The following is a 22436-nucleotide window of genomic DNA, read 5'->3' on the forward strand; positions in this document are numbered from 1 at the left end:
GGGCAGTTGTCGATTTGCCATTTTGGCGAATTCAGGTTTCTTGCTCCTTTGCCACCTTATAATATATAATTTATTTTTTTCCAGAGATAAGTAGACTTCGGAGGAGAATCAGAAAATGGCGAGTCTTAAACAAGATAAGCAACTGTTCAACAACAACACATACGTAATTATATGTAATTTGCACATAAATCTAATATATTTATGTACAATTTACTATGATATAGTATATTTAGTTTATTTTTTTATTTTACCTTATTTTTGTTACTATGTTGTCCATTCACGACATAATTATTATATTTAAAAACATTTTTAGTATGAATATATCCGTGTAATCAAAGCATCCATACATTTTGTATGAAACTACCGGAATATTGACGATATTTTGACTGAAAAATAAAAAAAATATTTTTTTTTTGTCACAAGCAATTGTGTACTCACATAGTATTATGACGAGGAGATTTTCTTTATTATGATTAATATATAATTATATTTACAATTATATCGTTTAAAAATGGTACATTATATTAATAAAAAATATATCTTGTGCCATTTTAACGCAACCTACATATCTTAATATATATAAATCTCGTGTCACAATGTTTGTCCTCAATGGACTCCTAAACCACTTAACCGATTATAATAAAATTCGCACACCATGTGCAGTTCGATCCAACTTGAGAGATAGGATAGTTTAAATCTCAAATTATAGTCGCAATTTTAATTTATTGCTAATTATTTGTCTGTTATTATTTGACAGTCACAATTATCTGTTAACTCCAAATGATTCTAACAGATGTCGATACCTTTCGACTGGGTTGAGTAAGTAATCAATAGATGGCGCTGCTATGGTAAATCTACGAACGTGTCATATAAGCTTATTAACTGCGCGCGGACGGAGTCGCGGGCGACAGCTAGTATGTTATAAATATTAGTTACTTGTTTTTGACATAATAGTGATTATTTTGGTTCACTGATATCTATAAATGGATAGGTTATTGCTTGAAAATGACAGCTTTTGCGTCGTCGTATTATTATTTAGAATCATCATCACCTTAAACAATCGTAACTATCAGCGCCAAAATGGCGGAGATCAAATAGGCACGAAATACCACGGCTTATAGCCTATCCATTTATAAATGTCAGTGTGTTGGTTGTTTTTTTTTTTCATTTTCGTATTTCTAAGATTTCGGCCTATCCAAAGATAGATTAAAAAATTATAAATGTGTATTTGTAAATACATTTATGTATTTACGAATTAAAATACAAAATAAATGTGACGTAAAAATATTTTGAAGGCGATGAAAGTGACATTTAAAAAGAGCGGGAAAACTATATATTTTACCGCCTTTTTTCATGTGATTTGACACTTAACTTTTTTTCTTTAAATTGAGTCACAATATAATGTTTGTGAAAGATTATTCGTACTTTATCAATTTATTTAAATTTTTAATTTTATGTTCGAAATATATAACCAAATATTATTATTTTTAAATTCATGATTCAGTATTATTAACAAAAGCATTTAATCTTTTTAATAGCTTTGAAAGTATAGACTATATATTTAAATTGGCCGTTAATAATATTTCAATGACAGCTGTCAAGAATACCAAAGGAAAAGTAACCATAATTTTTTTTTAGTGTTGACCAAATATTTTGAATTATAAAATAACGGTGTTTATTTTGTGATCATATTTAAAATGCTTTTTATAAATTAAGTAAAACTAAGTTCCTTTATCTTTTAGTGAAAATATGGCATTTAATAAACCAAAAGCAATAATATCATGAGTTCCAAAACATTGTCAGGGACCATATAAATGGCCTTATATTAATTTTTTAAGTGAGAACAAAAAAAAAATTGAACCAAAGTTTTTTTTTATAAAATTTCCCATTGCTTTTTTTTAAATTTGTTACGGTAATTATTTTTTTTTATCTTTGTTGAACTTTTACAATTTTTTTAAGTATAATTTTTATGTGATTCTTAATTTGTTTATAATTTTTTTGTCAATAATTTAAAATTGGTGTTATTGAAATATATTTGTTTTTTTAATTTATTTCAAATTAAAATATTATCTTCGTATATATTCGAAAGTACATAATCAGAAAGTGTGTTTGTAATTATTTTCTTTCGAAACGAAGAAATACTTTTTTTTTAATATAATAAGCTATAAAACAATCGTCCTTTATTCAACATAAAATAATAAAAAAAAATTAAAATAAAAAATAATATAAGTAATATTAAGTTTTTTGTGCTGGTAACATTTTAAAATAAATTTATAACAACACTGCTAGTTAAAAAAAATAGTAAAGCTTCGCTTAGTTTATTTTTACAAACTTTCAGCAAATATCAATTTTGAATAAGTAACAATTAATTTTATGATAATTGAAAAATATGTTTATCAATATAGATTATAGATAGAAATAGATAGGACAATTGTTTAAAATATTTAATTAGTACATAAAGCACATTTGTGTATCTTAAAGTTACAATTTTGTTATTGGTTAAGTTTTTAATTGTTTACGGTTGTGGTGCACAGATTGTATATCGAGGGGTGAAAGGCTATTTATTTTAAGCGACATTTTTTGCGATATCTATCTATATATAAAATTCTCGTGTCACAGTTTTCGTCACCGTACTCCTCCGAAACGGCTTCACCGATTCTCATGAAATTTTGTGAGCATATTCAGTAGGTCTGAGAATCGGACAACATCTATTTTTCATTTTTTAACTGCTCGCGAACGGAGTCGCGGGCGACAGCTAGTTGACTTATATATATATATTCAGAATCAGGGATTTTTTCTGATTCTAAATATATATATAAGTCAATATCGCAAAAAATGTCTCTTAAAACAAATAGCCTTTCACGCCTCGAAATACGAATGTAAACAAGTTAAAATAATTAATAGGGAGAAAAACCGAAAGCTGTAAGTAGATGGCGCCAGCGCCAACAGTCCGCTGTCATCTGTCAAAGATTTTATACGTCAAGCTCACGATTTTTTTTATTTAAAAAAATACCTTATTAAGTTTGCCGGAATTAAAAAAGTGCTCCGAAGTTACAATGCATCCACAGCTGGTAAAAAGTCATTTTTTGTTGTCATTTATGAACTTATAAAAAATAACCTTTTTTTGAATTTTTCTGAGTTAAATTTTACCGAAGTCTTTATTGCTACAGTCCACAGAATAATTTGTACTTTGTATAAAAAATTAAGTGTTTTTTTATAATATATCTGTGGTATATTTAGTGCTTCTCTTGAATATGCTAACATCTATATTGAGCTATGGTTTTTTCTCCCCATTCACTTTAATTATCTCCTTAAAAAGGTTGTAGTGAAATTTTAAAATTAAAAAAATGGTTATTTTGCATCTGCATAAAAAGGTGTGCACTAATTTTGGTATGGTAACACTTAAAATAAGATAATTGCAATACCAAAAAGAAACCATATCATGTACATTTGTAAATTGCACTGTAGATGATAATTTTTTCTAAAACGCAAACACATCCCAAAGACGCTTTTTATAGATTATAAGTATAGGGTAGGTTAAGAGTTTTTTTATTTATTTATGGTACTATTTTTTAAATATTATGTTAGCAATAAGATTTGACGTGACTGCAGACTGTACTTTTTTATGTCAAACACCAAAGAATAATTTCCGCAAATAGATTTTAATAAAAAATTTAAAATTCCTAAACCAGTATTATCCAGTTTCTTTTTTATTACTATTTTTTTTTTACTATAGTTGTCTCTGACATTAAGTGCTCTGTGCAGTAAACGTCACTTCTTATATGTCAACAGTTTGAAGAACACCAAAGTTTTGGGTTACCCGTTCGTAACTACTAAATCCTACTATTTTTAAGTCCTACTAATTTGCTTATATCTACTTAATGCTATATAAAAGAAAATTGTGAACCAAGCTTTGTTTAAAACTAATGTTTAATATTGGTTCTTCCAAATAGTGTATTTTTAACGCCATGTTATTACCAAGAATTTTTTGTAGATTTTTTTTTTGATGTTAATTAGTTTTTGTCACATTTTTTTGGTTATATTTTATAAAATAAATTAAATGGGGAAAATTGTAGAATTTTCTCTAATAGGATATTTTGTGCCTTTTCGATAAGTTGGTGTTAATACTTAAGAAAAACATAATTAAAAATGTTACATTAGAAAGATTAGACTTGTTTTCAAATGATTGACGATGAGGCCTCCCTCTTAATAATATATGAACGAAGTTTATCAAAGGCCAATAGAATGTAATTTCTCTTCTTTTTGTTTAAAAAAAAAAATAGACCTTGTTGACGTCACTTAAATATTTAATTCACAGAGTAGGAATAAGGCTGGGAGTTAATAATTAATATTTATTTGGGATTTGTTTTACTTAATTTTACTGTAATGTTAATAAATGTATGGTTGTGGAGTCATTGCACAGAAATTAGCTATACAAAGGTTCTTGTTAGAAAAAAAATATATATAAATATATTCGTAGGAAATTAAATTCGCTTAATATTTGCTCGAAATCGTTTATTGCACAGTTTGTTAAAAAAGAAAAAATCCGAGTAACTGCAATAGTTAATACAAGTGTCAACAATTTAAATAAATTTGAGGTTATAACTCCTTGACAAAGACTAATTTTGTAAACAAATATCTATTGTAATGCGTCGTGAGTTCCATCATGGTGTGAATGGGCTTTGTTGTGCACAATATCCTTATTTTTTGTACGCGTAATAAAAGAAATTATGAAAATAAAATAATTACGTCGATAAATCTGGTTTTTGTTTGTTTTAAGAAAATACAAATGTACCTAAAAATAAAAGGCACAGATAGAGAACTAATATCCTTAATAGACTCTCCTACATCAAGGAACAAAGAACAGTAAAACTGCACAAAATAGCATAATATGTACTAATAACTATTTTTGTAAAACTTTGTGACTTTTAATTTAAAAAGTTATTTATCTATATTCATTTAATCAAAGACAAAACTTATTTATCTGTGCAGTAGTTTGTCTCGTTCACTCACGCGCTCTCCTTCAGTTGCTGATTGACGGCTGTCACCCGCCGAACTATAACTCGATCAACTTCGAAATTAAAAATAATTATTCAATTTGTTATATGTAAAACTGGAAACAGCGCGGACGTGAATAACTTGCTGAAGCAATAATTAAAAATGTTGCGACCTTTGTTAGATTTTTTTTGGAGCCCGAATGTTTGGTTACCGCCAAATACGACGTGGGAAGATATTGCCCCTGGGCCACATAAGGCGGTACGATATACTGACTATCGTCACGTTTTCTTCCCGATACCGTTAGCATTTGTGTTCATAACCCTGCGCTTCATATTACAGAGGTAAGTAGATAACCTAATATCTAAGGTCTGAAATAAAATTTAGGGGCGTGTACCAACTAATGTTAATATAATCATGTCAAGTTGCTTTCATTTTTAAAATAACAGATGATTCATTCTTATCTTTTGCTACGTAAATGTAATATTTACACCATTAATTTATTTCACACTCGCAAGGATAAACAATTCTTGTAAGATAATTTTAATGGAGAGCTTTGCATATCGCGAATAACTTTATGTACACGTTAATTAATCTTCATACATAAAATAAAGTTCCTCGCTGTTCTTATTTCTGTTTATTGAATTTATTTATTGAATACGTATTTGTTATTAAAAAATAAGAAATATCAAGATTTTTATGAACTACGTAATAAATTCTCACAAAAAATGTCTTAAGAGCAACAAAAACCTTAAGGAAATATAAGACAATGTAAATATTTTTGGTAACTGAAATTAATTTTAATTTACCTAAATTCAACCAAGCAATTCTTTTTATATTTATACCATGTTGTTGGTTTTTACAAAAAAACAATGTTTATTTAAAAATATGTATAATTAAATAAGCATACTATATTATTGAAAATGACTTGTATTCTGAGATATATTATGCTTTATGTAATGATAGTGCATTCATTAATATAATAGGTCGTTCTGAAAGTCATTTTGTTTTTTCTTGATTTAGGATTTGTATATTTTTGACAAAGATGCACCACATCCTGAAGGTTGATTGGAGCTGATAAAGGCCTTAGTAAACATAGAAAATAGAAATAAAAACAAAATGACTTTCCGAACAACCCTATAGACAAATCTATTTCATAGCTAGCTTTCAACATCTGCGTAATTTTTAAGTACTTACCACAGTAATGATGATCTTGAATTGAGAAAAATCTTGGTCCCTTAGAGTATCAATTATCCAGGTTCTAATATTGGGTTATTTTTAAAAGCTGTCTCTACAATTCTTATGATTTAAAATACACCGTATCTTATCCTTAACTTGTATATGTCTTTAACCTCTGATCATATTATATTAATATACTAGCTTTTACCCGCGACTCCGTCCGCGCGGAATAAAAAAATAGAAAACGGGGTAAAAATTATCCTATGTCCGTTTCCTGGTTCTAAGCTACCTGCCCACCAATTTTCAGTCAAATCGATTCAGCCGTTCTTGAGTTATAAAAAGTGTAACTAACACGACTTTCTTTTATATATATAGATTTCATCTTACTAAGATTATAAATGCAAATGTTTGGATGTATGGATGAATAAATGGATGTTTGTTATAAGTTATCTTCAGAATAGCTAACCATATCTCTCTGAAATTTGACATAGATATATAGAACATAGTCTGGATGAACTCATAGACTACTAAATGTTTTTTTTAATTCCTTGGGAATAAAGTAAAGTATGACCGGTATCTTACTAATATTATAAATGCGAAAATTTAGATGGATGTATGGATGGATGTTTGTTTGAAGGTATCTCCGGAATGGCTCAATGGATCTTGCTGAAATTTGGCACAAATAAGACTATTTTTTTTTTTTATTCCGCACAGATGAAGTCAAGTGGCTCTATCTATTTATAAAGCTAGTCACAATTGAAAGTGAGTCAGGAAACTGTTCCCACATATATTTGTGTGATCATCTAATTGTATGATTCAATACATTAATGAATGTAATATATGTATGTGGGCAACGTCCCGACTCGTAGACAAGCAATTGTGTATGTAATTCAATTGCCCGCAACACAACTTGACATCTCCCATCTCAGACGCATTACATTATTCAATCCAATGTCATTTAAACAATGTATTAAGTGCTTGAGTATGTGAACTATTTTATGTAAAACTAGCTTATACCCGCGACTCCGTCCGCGCGGAATAAAAAATAGGTAACGGGGTAAAAATTATCCTATGTCCTTTTCCTGGTTCTAAGCTACCTGCCTACCAATTTTCAGTCAAATCGATTATGCCGTTCTTGAGTTATAAATAGTGTAACTAACACGACTTTCTTTTATATATATTGATTAAGAGTTTAAACCATTCGAAACATTACTGTGTATTTTGTGATCCTAGTTTTTTTTTTTTTCGACAATAAAAACTGGTCTGTCATTCCGAATCTTATCTTAACTGTTTACCGTAAACCATAGTTATCATAATCCGTGAGTCAATGGCCAATAAAAATCAATTCCAGAGACAATCGCGTATAAAAAAGTAAACAAAATGAGGTGTCGTGGGCTGGTTTGCCCCTGACCTGGCACACCTCGGTAGCTAACTGGCGCACAGCTGATTGTTCTTGAGTTCTGACGCCCAGTTATCATCTATTTGATAATATCGACCTTGGTGATACTCTGACATTCCTTAATATTTTTGAATACTTAAATATAAAGGTAGGTTACTACTATCGAAACTTATCCTGTCTGAACTGCCGTAATCTCTTTGATTGCTTTTTGGGTGAAAACCTACGGTTAGAATGAAGCAAGGTTTACGTTATTTTGTTAGCCTATGTATGAAGGATGTATGGATGGATATATCTTTGTTCTGAACTAAACAAAAGGATGATAAATCATATTTTACTTTATAACCCGCGTATTTATAAATTACTAGTTGTCGCCCGCGACTCCGTCCGCGTGCAGTTAAAAAAAAAACTAAAGGGGGGAGGGGGTTATGAAAAATAGATGTTGGCCGATTCTCAGACCTACTGAATATGCTCACAAAATTTCATGAGAATCGGTCAAGCCGTTTCGGAGGAGTACGGGAACGAAAACTGTGACACGAGAATTTTATATATTAGACTTGCTGTCGTCCGCGTGGCACTAAAAAATCAGTAGCCTATGATTTCGATACTGTGTTCTACGTTCTTGTAACAAACATCCATCCATTCATCCATCTAAACATTCGCATTTATAATATTAGTAAGATTGACCTCTTGGTTAGTGTTAAAAGAATACATATAGGTACATTAAACGTTTAATAATCGAAGCCCTACAAAGAACAACCCTACAACATTTCACCTTGTAACAAATATCTAATATGACATAAAATTGTATGTCTGTATGCACAATACACTAATCAATACATCAACATAGTATTACAAACAAAACCCGTAGACAAACACGTCTTTATGACTTCAAATAATATAGTCTGTCATGTCTATTGTTTGTTAGTGCAGTTATTTTTGCAAGATAAAGTAAGACCCCACTGACAGATGTGTACAAAAATATGCTGTTGTCTCTATCTTAACAAAGAGAATGAGAGAGATGCTGCAATGTTTTTTGTGCATGTTTACCAGCATTGAAAACTCACGACAGTAATACTTGTATCGGTAATTTTTTAACGTGTTATTTTTAAACACATATAACATAATAATTTTGATTTTTACTTTGTACTAAAATAACTACTTTATGTTGCTTAAAGACAACGAACATATATAAATACACAACGAAAATATATCAATATATGTATATATAATATTTTTGTCAGTCTATATGTTTTTGCACCAAGAGAACTAATGTTTTTAAATAGTAAATAACCATGAATTAATCTATATATATAAAAGAAAGTTGTGTTAGTTACACTATTTATAATAACTCAAGAACGGCTGAATTGATTTGACTGAAAATTGGTGGGCAGGTAGCTTAGAAGCAGGAAACGGACATAGGATAATTTTTACCCCGTTTTCTATTTTTTATTCCGCGCGGACGGAGTCGCGGGTAAAAGCTAGTTAATTATAAATACAGAGTGCTCATAATCGATTGTATAGCATAGATAAAAAACAGGCTATGCTTAATGAATCTCTGCTTACCCCTCTATGTCACAAGCGTGATAACAATCGGTAAAATAAAAAGTAAAGCAGTTAAGGGTTAATTAAACAAGAGATTAACCGCTAATAACACGACCGTTAAGATAACTAAATGATTATTTTTAACAGTAGCATTAAACTACAGGTGATAACACTTGAAATAAATAAAATAAATAAATAAAAATAAAAAACACTTCGAATAATAATTGACAATTGTTGGAAGATTTTTCAATCACATGTTAATGAATTTTGTAAACAGAAATAAAAAATACGTGAAAAAATATAACTATCTCTTTTCATTCTTTTACAAAAGAAACGGGATTTTGCACAAGTTTCGTCAGTGGGAATTCAATGTAGGACTTGTGCAAAATTGTAATGTGACTATTAAGAGTAGGTCAGGGCCGTGAAAGGTTTTATCTCTTGTGAAGAGTCACATTGACAAATGTAGCGCCTTTGTCGTGGAAGTGGAGCGTGAAGAAATGTTGAAAATGTTCTGAAATATACAATTGTCTTTATGTAAAATGAAACTAGATTTTCTTTTGTATTTGGAAAAAAACATAGCCATGAATTTGCACTGTCGTGATACTTGTATTGAAACATGTTGTCTCTGGTTCAAAGAGTGATGATGGCAAAATGTCAAATATCTTTATTTTGATCTTCGATAAATTGTATATATTTTTTTGTATTATTACAGGACAGTGTATGCACCATTCGGCAAGCACCTAGGTATAAAGGATACGAGAAATAGGAAAGCACCCAATAACCCCAAATTAGAAGCGGCCTACAGAGCCTCACCTAAATTAAAACAGGTTAGTTTATATGGAAACTCTTTGTAAACACACGATTATAGTAACTAGTGATTTAAAAACAAACTAGTATTTGCTAATAATCTAACAGTCGGCTTCTACTGTTGCTTAGCGCCCGTAAAAAATTCATTTCAGTTATTTTTTTAAAGAAAATAATAGGAACCGTAAATCATGATCATCCGCTTACTATACGTCCCCACCGAGGGGCATGGAGCCTACCCTAACTAAGGGGTGATTAGGCCATACTACGCTGGCCAAGTGCGGATTGACTTCACACATATATGTGTGCAGCATCACGATGTTTTCCTTCACCGTAAGAACGTCGGAAAATGTACATATGTAAATCGAAACTCGATAAAACACATTGGTACATTGCGAAATGAGAACCCAGGACCTACAGATTGCAAGTCAATTGTCCCTGAGCCGCCGACGCTCGTATCACCGAGGAGTTTTTATTTTGTTGTTTGCACATTGTGACGAGAATCGTGATCACGATGCTTTGAAATGATAACACAGTCGTTAATTTTTACTTAATTATTTGCATATAATTTTAATTGTTTGTACGTGAATCGATTTATGGCAAGAATAAGTTTCTGGAAATAACATGAAGCTCGGTAGTGACTGCTTGTAAGGATTCCTGTATTGCAGCTGTTAATGTTTTCATACTAAAGCTGGAGCTACTACAGCTGGAATAAATTGTTTTGTACTTACATTAGAAATTTCCAAACTTTATCTAGATTTTTTTAATGGATACCTTTCAGAATGTATGTGGACCAGCAACTTTATTTCTTGTTATGGGAACTTGGGTTATTTTGGCAGTCTATCTTCTACACTAATTACTATAATATACTTAAGTTTGTTTATGTTTTCGTAATCCGCTTGAAGCCACGCATCTTTTACGTATCGCTCGAATAGTTTGGACGAAGAAAATCGTATTACGAAAGTTCCGTACCGTAATCACTCCTGCGTTAAATGTTTCATTATACTTTCGATTTTATTTCAAATAATAGCTGTCGCCCGCGACATCGACGGCGCGGAATAAAAAAAAGTCGCTAGTTAGTACCCTATGTGTCAAGACTATTTTCTACATCTATGTCAAATCCCATTAAGATCCATTGTTCCGCAGATACCTTTAAACAAACATCCATCCAAACATTCGCATTTATAATACAGTGTAAACTCTTTATAACGTTATCCTTTATAACAATAAACTCCCTGTAACGTTGAAGTGAGCCCAACTTTTTGGTTTGCATTAAAACCCACATATTGAAACACTCTTTGTAGCGATACGCCATTCTCTATTACGAAGAAATGTGTTCATATTTGTAGACAGTAAATATTTGTTATCGGTATTATCAATCAATACATAGTATAAAACAAAGTCGCTTTCGCTGTATGTCCGTATGTATGCTTAGATCTTTAAAACTACGCAACGGATTTTGACGCGGTTTTTTTTAATAGATAGAGTGATTCTTAAGGAAGGTTTGTATGTATAATAAATGCATAATATAGTAGAGAAACACTGATAAATTTAAAGTTTTCTAATGTGATGTCGTAAATAAGCACGTTTTTTTGCGCTTATATTGCAAACGCTGGCTGAACCCTACGAGATAGACCAAAATAATGTACTACAGTATTGTTCACCTTAAAAAGTTCAACAAAAAAGTCCGCGATGGTATATGTCTATCTCTTAGGGATAACCCAGCATAACCATTTTTATTCTTTTACGAAGTGATTTTAAACAATACAGCATTAATCCTTATCCATTTAAGTACCTTAAATAAATTGTGCATTTATTCTGTAGTAGGTATATTTTGCATTGCACCCGTGCGAAGCCGGGGCGGGTCGCTAGTTGTTTATGTTATGTTATCTTGCTAATTTGGTTGTTTTTTTGTTCACTCCATATAACGATAACTCTGTATAACGACAAAAAATGCTCAGTTCCTTGAGTTTCGTTATAAAGATTTTACACTGTATTAGTAAGTTATAATCTCAACAGCAATTCATCATCAGCTCACTATACGTCCCCACCGAGGGGCTCGGAGCCTACCCCAAGTTAGGGGTTAACCGCAATTAAACAGAGTTAATTATGATTGATTTAAAAATCACACAATATTAAATATCATGGTGAAATAGAATAAAAAATATTTATTCTCCAACGCACTGACCTTGACCGGTTTCTGACAACTAAAAATAGTTTTATATACATTAAAATATATATGCCGTTTTCTACAAGACAAATAGCACATTAACATATATTCAAGAATATAGCTCTTTTTTATCACTTACATTAACATAGTGATGTTGCCACGAATACTAAGGAGTAAAAAGATTTTTTTAACAACTATGTATACGATAAAAATACGGTAATATTACTCGTTATTTAATTTCATTGCATTTTGGTGCGTTCTTATTACCTAGGTACCATTTTGTAAATAGTTTAAAATATATTTATTAAACGACTTAAACAAAATTATCGAGTAATGTCGGATTAACTAAATTAGTATGTAACAAATATCTGTATACTTGTAATATGAGACTTGTTAATTTTCTTATGTATAAATGTGTACATAGCCCAATTAATTACAGTTTATCGCGCCTTGAACTTCGACACGTCTGTAGACGATTGTTGTTTCATTTACCTTACTTGTTTATAAACTTGTACATAATACATATCTTACTAATATTATAAATGCGAATGTTTAGATGGATGGATGTTTATTTGAACGAGGTCTTGATGAAATTTGACACAGATGTAGAACATAATCTTGAAGAACACATAGGCTATGTGTGTTATTAAGTTATTTTTTTTTAATTCTGTGCGGACGGAGTCGCGGGCTACAGCTAGTACTTACATATATTCTATTTCATCGTGCTTTGATACCAAAGGTTTAATAAACATGCTTGGCAAATTAAAAACTAAGATAAGATGAACAGTATTTTTTTTAAAGAATCTTGATGATATAAATGCAAAAGTATGGATCGACATTCATCCAAACATCCATAAATTTGTATAAATGATATGTAACTCCAGAACGGCTGTATGAATCTGGATGAAATGTCTAACATAGATATTTGAACCTATACAGATACAATCTGAAATAACGCACAGTTTAACTATTCCCACGTGTTTGACGCGATTTTTTAATAAAAAAAAACTATATATATTTTAATATTTCCGATAGCTAGTAGTAAATTCTTATCAAAGACATTTGCATACAATCATCGGTCGTAAATTGATAACGCTTATCACAGCATAGGTGAGTTGTCGTGGTCTATGTATACGTGACTGTTGCTGGTACCGAGTACCGTTGCCTACAGTTAGGTCAGTTAAAAGAGTACTGTTAAATAAAAGTTTGCAAACGACAATTATGTATCTAGTATTTCCGTCCGATTATTAAATAGTATATCACTTACTAATATTATAAACTAGCTTTTACCCGCGACTCCGTCCGCGCGGAATAAAAAATTGAAAACGGGGTAAAAATTGTCCTATGTCCGTTTCCTGGCTCTAAGCTACCTGCCCACCAATTTTCAGTCAAATCGATTCAGCCGTTCTTGAGTTATAAATAGTGTAACTAACACGACTTTCTTTTATATATATATAAATGCGAATGTTTAGATTGATGGATGGATGTTTTTTTGTTTGAAGGTATCTATAGAACGACTTAATTAAACCATAGTCTGGAAGAACACAGGCTATTAATTAAGTTTTTTTTAGTTCCGCACGAACAGATACGCGGGCGACAGCTAGTTTCATATATATTCAATACGCATCAATCCCAAATCTTATAAATGCGATTTCGTCCGCGCGGAGTTAAAAAAATAACTTAATTAGTTCTTTATGTGTTCTTCCACATCATATCTTAAGCAGTTCTGGAGACACCTTCTAACAAACATCCATCTATCTATACTTTCGCATTTATAATATTAGTAAGAAGTAAGATGACGCGAAATTCACTGCTCCAAATCTAGTAATAAAACAAGTTGTCTCTATTCTTTCAAACAAAATGAAAGGGAAGACAATTATGTTTTAAACAAGTATCTAGGCAGTGGAAACCCATAGTAAGAAATTAATGAGACTTGTTAGTCTAGGATAGGGCTTCATGACGCGACGGAAAGACTAGCTTTCAATAACTTTTGTTGTGATTCTCCTACCTATATTATAGAAATTAGTACATATGTGTATTTACCCAGTAACAATTACTTACGTCTTATCTAAAAGGGATAGGTAGACGTTAGCACGATTTATTTATGTCGACCGTTAAACATCATAAATTATTATGTTTTTATATTTCTTCTTTTTATATCAAAACTAGCTGTTGCCCGTGACTCCGTCTGCGCGCAGTTAAATAAAACTTAATAGGGGTATGGTAAATAGATGTTGGCCGATTCTCAGACCCTGAATATGCTCACAAAATTTCATGAGAATCGGTCAAGCCGTTTCGGAGAAGTATGGGAACGAACATTGTGACACGAGAATTTTATATATAAGATTTGTAAACGTCCAATCGGCCACCTGAATACGCTGAAATAGTAAAGCGACCACTGCACGTATCATGTCCGATCGGTATATGCGGTGCCCAATTTTGAATTGCGACCCAAACATAAGGAGCCCCTGGTATTTGTTAAAGCAAAATAATTTAAGGTGACTAAAATTCATTTTTACTACAAATAAGACAAAACAATTATCATAAATCTTTCTCAATGTAGGCTTGATAAGGCGCAGTGTGAACACATGAGATTTTTACAGAAAGTGTGCTATCGTATCACTGGTGTGTATGATAAGAGATAACTGCTCCCGTCAGAGACTTACGCCTGAACAAACTGATAAACATAGCGACTTCTGTATGACTTCTTTCTTAATGTTTTCCTAAATCCGGAAACGTAAATGGAGGCTCTTACTGTCGGATACCAAGCAATTATTACTTTAAGCGTAATATTTTTCATAGAAATAAAAAATAAAATAAAGTAAGATAAAATACAGTTTATTAACCAAATACAAAACAAATTACACTTACAAAAGATATCAATTAAAGAGAGAAAAATAGTTCTTGGCTAATGGCAAGAGATTCAGGTAGGAGAGGCTAGTCGTATACAAAACCTTTGATAGCGACAAAAACATTGTCCGTGATATAAATTGTGACCCCTCACTTTATTACCTCCGATAAAATCATGCTATATAAAAAAATGTTTACCTTCCCGTTAAAGTACAACCATATTGTCTCGTTACAATGGATTTACGACGCAAGATGTGCAAAAGAAATCGACTTTATGACCTCCTACGATTCTGTTTTTATCACATATATGTAGACAGATCGACATATTAAAATTATTTGATCGGATCAAAATCCGGCTCGAAGGATCAAAATGTAGATTAAAACAATACACGATGAATGGTTAACACTTTTTTACTTTATAACAACTTAATAATTCTTTTATTTAATGTTAAAACTCTGAAAAGAATTAGACAAACTACGTTTAATTCTACAGCCATGCGGTCTCGCGAAGCAGTTGGATATGACAGAGCGGCAGGTGGAGCGCTGGTGGCGGCTGCGGCGGTCGCAGGACAAGCCCTCCACCCTCATCAAGTTCTGCGAGAACCTATGGAAGTTCACCTTCCATTCCAGCAACTTTGTCTTCGGCCTCTGCATACTGTGGGACAAGGCGTGGCTCTGGGACGTAGATCACGCATACCTTGGCTACCCACATCAGGTAATATGCTGCGTTAAAGTTATTTTATATATAATTTCAGAGGTACGTTTCCTTACTTACTCTGTTGCTATCCTCAGGGTGTGACAGACGACGTGTGGTGGTACTACATGATCTCTGCAGCTTTCTACCTCTCCCTCACCATCAGCCAGTTCTGGGATGTGAGGCGTAAGGACTTCTGGCAGATGTTCGTGCACCATGTTGCCACCGTGACCCTCATCAGTTTCAGCTGGGTCTGCAACCTGCACAGGATCGGTACGCTGGTGCTGTTGCTGCACGATGCAGGAGATATATTCGTTGAGGTAGGATTTTGAAGAAAAATAACAACTCATTACAACTTAGATCGGTAGAAGTTTTCAGGAGTCAGTTCCGTATTTTTTTTTCTCAAATCCAAGTAAGGTACTAAAAGACATCATGAAATGGTCTCGTTTCGAATTTTCCGTATTTTAAAATGTTTATATAGTAATGTTTTTATTTCAGGCGGTGAAGGCATCAAAGTATGCCAACTACCAGAAGACATGTGACACACTGTTCCTGTGCCTCATCATCGTGTGGATCGGCACCAGGATCATCATCTTCCCTTATCACATTCTCTGGAGGTGAGTCATCATGTCTTGGTTACATAGTGCTTTTGCTAGTATCCTTTCTGTTCAATCCCGAGTGTTTAGGATTTCCAATATTTTTTTTTAGGAATTAAAATAATCTAGTAATAAATATAGTCTAGGTCATCTAGGAATAGTGTAGCTTTCCAATAGTGAATTGCAAGCAAACAAACAAAAAATTAAATCTTTTCTCATTATAAAATGAATATAGATGAAATTGTTTCTTTATCTTTAATATTAGCGCCCTCTAACGTAAACTTGTGACAGTTGATAATTAATACAGATAAAAAATTTATTCATTTATTAATATATATTTTTCTTTTTGTCTTTTTTTATTTCAGAGCGTAAGTAAAAATTGGTGATGGGTTTTAAATATAAAGGGAAATGTGATAATATTTAAACGAATCACTTAACTAATAAAGTTTTGTTTAACAAATATAATTATTTTGAAAAATTTTACAGCCTGGCTTTTTCTGAGTTGAATGACTTTGTCTGTTTGGAATTAAAACAGTTTGAATAATAGTGCTATAAGTTATTCTAAAGTATGTTCTATATCTATACCAAATTTCAATATTATATATGTTGAACCAGAACTAGACTCATTTCCAGGATCATAGTAAGGCTATGTGTTATAGTCTGTATTCTACATCTATACCAAATTTCATCCAGATCCATGCAGCCATTCCGGAGATACCTTCAAACAAACATCCATACATCCAAACAATCACATTTATAATATTAGTAAGATCGTTGTATTACTATTAAGAGTAACCTCATACATACATACAAACATGTATATATTCCAGTACGTGGATTCGTGCACCGATGTTGCTGCCTATGTTCCCCGCTTACTACATCTTCAACTCTCTGCTGCTGCTCTTGCTGATGCTGCACATCGTCTGGACCTACCTCATCCTGCAGATGGCCTACAGGACTATACAGGCTGGCAAGGTACAACATGTAACTCTCACCTTGGGATGATAGGAAGGGGAATTGACAGAGGAGTTAATGTATAAGAAGGCCAAATATTCTTTTTTTTGGTGCATCCCCTCCTCTATTGATTAAAGGTAGGTAACGCATCTATATTTGCGGTTGTCTATGGGCAACGGTAGCTTCGCTATTTCGGCGAATTAAGGTGGTCGCTTGCTCCTTTGACATATAATTATATAAAAAAAGGGAAAGGAAGTGAATTTATCAGAGGATTTCCAGACAGTAGAAGGAAGAAAAAATATTTATTGCCACATAATTGAATATAAAACATGACAAACAAAGCACAAACTTGGCACAATTGTGTGGCAAAAGAAAGTTAGCGAAGCAGAGACAGAATTGTCCCTGAGCTGGTCTTCGGTCGGTCTCTATACAAAGAAAATAAAAAAAAAGTTGGATTAAGAACAAATAATGAATATGGATAATAGCTTAATATATATAGTAGATAGTTTCAAATGTGACAAACGAGCGAACGGCCACATGAATTCGCCGAAATAGCGAGACGACAGTTGCCCATAGACAACCACAAATGCAGATGCATTGCCTACATTTAATCAACAGAGAAGAGGATACACAGAAAGAGAATATTTCCCCTTCCTATGTATCCTTACTTCCGTCAAATCTACTACCCCTTCCCATCATTTCCTTATAATAAAAGGGTGGGAAGGGAAAAAGACTAAAATGAGTCCTCCGTCACCACACTCATCAGACTGTAGTTAGAATTACTTCCACTTGAAGTCTGTCTTCTGTAAGGTTGTGGTATTTCACTGAGAGAGGACAATTCGTACACACAACAAATATTGTTATTGTGGGATTTACCATTGTTGATAAATTATTTAATAATAATAATAATCAATTTAGTTGCCAGAATATGGTACAAATGGTGTTTATGATTAGACGAACAAACATATTCTGCCACGTATGGCATGCAAATATTATATTGAATGCAAATTTAACCTTATTATATAAAATCATATTAGTGGGATTATTTTAGTCATTAATTATTTATTTATTACTAGCTTTTACCCGCGACTCCGTCCGCGCGGAATAAAAAATAGAAAACGGGGTAAAAATTATCCTATGTCCGTCTCCTAGTTCTAAGCTACCTGCCCACCAATTTTCAGTCAAATCGATTCAGCCGTTCTTGAGTTATAAATAGTGTAACTAACACGACTTTCTTTTATGTATATAAGATTATGTCAACATTTTGTAAATTGTCAGCTAGGAAGTGTTCAACACTATAGTAAGATTTATCCAACAGCAAATTAAATAATTGATTTTTAAACCGTGTAAAAGGAAATACTATAATATTTGAAGGTAAATTATTAAATATCATACTGTTAGGACTGTTGAGGGTAGTCTCACAAAAGGTTTTATAAGGAAGCGTGCGCTGCTGCTCGAGGCAGTCTCTTTCCATCCGTCATTGCGGAACGTCTGACATTTTGCTTATTTACGTTCGGTTTGAGTTTATACTACAGCGAGGATTATTATGAAGTAGAGTTAAATTCACTGTTTCGCTGTTAGTTTAATTCTTTTAAAATACTTTTGCATCAAATATCTTATAATACATATACAAAATAAACATTTTCCTTAAATAATTTTAGCTTTATCTGAGGTAAACGCAGTCTATTTTTATGTCTACATCGGCTTTATGTACTATCGCTAAATGTTTCAAACAATTTAGGGTGTTTTTTTCACAAAGATACATATTTCTAAGATGTTAATGTTATGTTTTCAGATGGAGGGTGATATCCGCAGCTCCAGTGATGTGAGTGACAGTCCCGCAACAAACAACCACAATGATAACAACATTAATAAGAAGTTAGTACAACCCCCTACTACAACCCCCCTTTATAAATTAAAAACACGTTGTTATATCACTTATATAAGTACTAGCTTTTACCCGAAACTCCGGAGGAATAAAAAAAAATGCACACAAGATAAAAAAGTTCCTATGTCCGTCTCCTAGTTCTAAGCTACCTCCCCATCAATTTTCAGCTAAATCAGTTCGACCGATCTTGAGTTATAAATAGTGTAACTAACACCACTTTCTGACATACATATATATATATATATATATATATATTAGGTCCTTACATATGAAATTGGCGTTTTTCGTACTGGTCACTTTAATCACGGATTTCTCCTCTTTGGTAAGGAATTCCAAATTCAAATTTGTACAGCTATAGACTCATGTATTTGTGGTTCGATGACCGTCATTCATTTGTTTTTTTTCTTCTGTTTTTTTCTGTTTGCGTCACTCATTTTACAAAATGGAAAACTTAAAACATCGCATTATTTACGAGTACGAGTTCCGCCGTGGCACTAGTGCTGCGGAAACGACTCGAAGGGTGAATGATGTGTATGGCGGTCGTGTTGCAAAAGAAAACACAGTTCGTTTTTGGTTCCAACGTTTTCGTTCTGGAAATTTCGATCTGCAGAACAAGCCCCGTGGACGGCCTGAGACTCAAGTTGATAATGAAGAGTTGAAGGCTATTGTGGAAGCGGATCCATCGCAAACCACGTCCGAGTTAGCTGCAGGCTGCGATGTTAGTGATAAAACTGTTTTAATTCACTTGAAGCAAATTGGGAAGATTAAAAAGCTTGAAAGGTGGGTACCTCACGAATTGACTGAAGCAAACCGGCAAACGCGCGTCGACTGTTGCGTTACATTACTAAACCGGCACAATAATGAAGGTATTTTAAACCGAATCATTACCTGTGATGAAAAATGGGTTCTTTACGATAATCGGAAGCGCTCAGCGCAATGGTTGGATCCTGGCCAGCCAGCCAAATCCTGCCCCAAGCGAAAATTAACCCCAAAAAAGTTACTTGTAAGCGTTTGGTGGACTAGTGCCGGTATTGTTCATTACAGTTTTCTCAAATCTGGCCAGACTATTACGGCTGATGTCTATTGTCAGCAATTGCAAACCATGATGGAAAAGCTAGCGGCTAAACAACCTAGGCTGGTCAATCGCTCCACGCCACTGCTGCTTCACGACAACGCTAGACCACACACTGCGCAACAGACGGCTACTAAATTAGAAGAGCTTCAATTGGAAAGTCTAAGACATCCTCCGTACTCCCCGGACCTTGCTCCAACAGATTACCATTTTTTTCGAAATTTGGATAACTTCTTGCAAGGGAAAAAATTCAACTCCGATGGGGCAGTCCAAATCGCCTTCAAAGATTTTATTGATTCCCGTCCGACTGGTTTTTTTAGTAAAGGGATCAATGAACTACCTATGAGATGGCAAAAGTGCATAGAAAATAATGGTTCATACTTTGATTAATTAAATATATTATATTAAAAAATATTCGACTTTTTGTTCCTCCCATACAAAACGCCAATTTCATATGTAAGGACCTAATATATATATATATATATATATATATATATATATATATATATATATGTATATGTATATATATATATATATATATATATATATATATGTATATGTATATATATATATATATATATATATATATATAGATATAAATGCATTAATTCTATAAAACTATATTTGTGACTATATTTTACTGTTAATAGTACTTTTAGGTTAGGTTTAGATTTAAAGTCAAAAAAACAAACAAAAAGTCACTTAAATGAAAACAATATACATAATACAATATGGTCGTCGTTTTATTTGTTAATTTATTTTTTTACAATAATCTAAAATGTATTAATTTAGCTTTGATTTAAATTGATTATATGAATTTAAATTTTTAATTGATGACAGTACTTTTCGCGCTTTTTTTACCTATCTTTTTTTTCTATTACAAAAGGCAAAGGTCAATGGCCAGTATGCCACCTCTTTGGCAGAATGCAAACTTCTTGTCTACCAAAGAGATTGGATACATAATTCTGAATTAATCTTACAAAAAAAAAAAAAAATATTAAAACAAAAAATAACTCAGTCTCTTATTTTATTTCTAAAGTTTAACTTTATATAGTAAAAAAGATAGATTTTTTTTTCATGTAACTAAAGTGCTTTGAGTATTTAAAGAAGACTTCAAATGTCAGTGAAAACAGAAATTTGTTTGTTTTTTTTTAATTTAGTCTTTGACTTTTTTAATATTTACAAATAGGTAAATCATATTGTTATTTTTTTCTGTTCCAGAGATAAATAGAATGTTCAAGAATAACAGTTGGGTTTGGTCTAGAAGATAGTCGAAGGTAGTGAGTGCCATCTGTCAACTTCTGGCACCTTCTCTTCTGCGTATAAGAGATTACTTCTTGATTTAAAGAAGGAATTAGTGTTAGCATTTTATGTTACATCACATTTTTTGTTAATTTTTTTTTGTATATTGTAATTTAATATTTAAAAATATGTCCGGAAAATTGTTTTTTTTTTTCGTAAAAGTTTTGTATTCATGTCTCGAATTATACAAATCTTTGCTTCCATTTAATTTTGAAAAAGAAAATTGAAAAATTATTTATTGACATCCAAAAAATAATTTTTCAATTTTTTTTTCATTTTTAAATATTTACTTATAATTTTTTTTTGTCTCGAATTTAGAGAAATTTGTTTTATTTGTGTCAATGTAAAATCGACTTTATTCCGAACACAAAAGGCTTCGAATATGAATAAATGAGCCAAAGATAGACAATAGTTATTAAAGAACAAAATCGCTTGCATTTTGTATCAATGCTTAATACATTTCTCTTAACAATTATATTTATAATTTCAAACGATTTTAATACTTGGTCATTAAAAAAATTTTTTCTCTCATTTTTTTTTCAATTTTTTTAAATAATATTATTATAAAATAGACAGAAATTATAAATTTGTAAATTATATTGATTTTAAAGTATTATTTTTCAAAAATTTTTCACTCCTAGAATTTTGAAAACTCAATTTTTTTTTATAATAATCAATTTTTTCAGAAAAATATTCCTATTTTCTTATAAGTTTTTAGATTTTTCCATAATAATAATAATACAAATTAAATGATTCCTATAACTTGTTAAGTTATGATTTCAGGAGGCCTAATCTTAGTCCTCTTTCCCTTCCCACCTCTTTTCTTAGGGAAGGGGAGGTGAATTTGATGGAGGAGATGCATAGGAAGGTTAAATATTCTCTTTTTGTTCGTCTCCTTCGTCGATTGAGGGTAGGCAAAGCATCTGTAATTGCAAAAGTCGCTTCGCCATTTCGGCGAATTCATGTGGCCGCTTGCTGTCATCTTGTAATA

General features: G+C 31.9%; 1 protein-coding gene across 1 annotated transcript; it reads left to right on the plus strand.

Annotated features, from left to right (window-relative positions):
* The first annotated feature begins 5014 nt into the window (after positions 1-5014).
* LOC106712959 (ceramide synthase 6) lies at positions 5015-21601 on the plus strand. The gene is made up of 8 exons (XM_045683234.1): positions 5015-5339; positions 9828-9942; positions 15433-15654; positions 15732-15953; positions 16132-16250; positions 17060-17204; positions 18979-19061; positions 21365-21601. Exons 1-8 carry the CDS (start codon positions 5161-5163, stop codon positions 21372-21374), a joined length of 1095 nt encoding a protein of 364 aa, XP_045539190.1. The 5' UTR covers positions 5015-5160; the 3' UTR covers positions 21375-21601.
* Positions 21602-22436: the final 835 nt, after the last annotated feature.

This window comes from Papilio machaon, chromosome 21 (assembly GCF_912999745.1).
Source record: "Papilio machaon chromosome 21, ilPapMach1.1, whole genome shotgun sequence".
In the NCBI taxonomy this organism is placed as follows: domain Eukaryota; kingdom Metazoa; phylum Arthropoda; class Insecta; order Lepidoptera; family Papilionidae; genus Papilio; species Papilio machaon.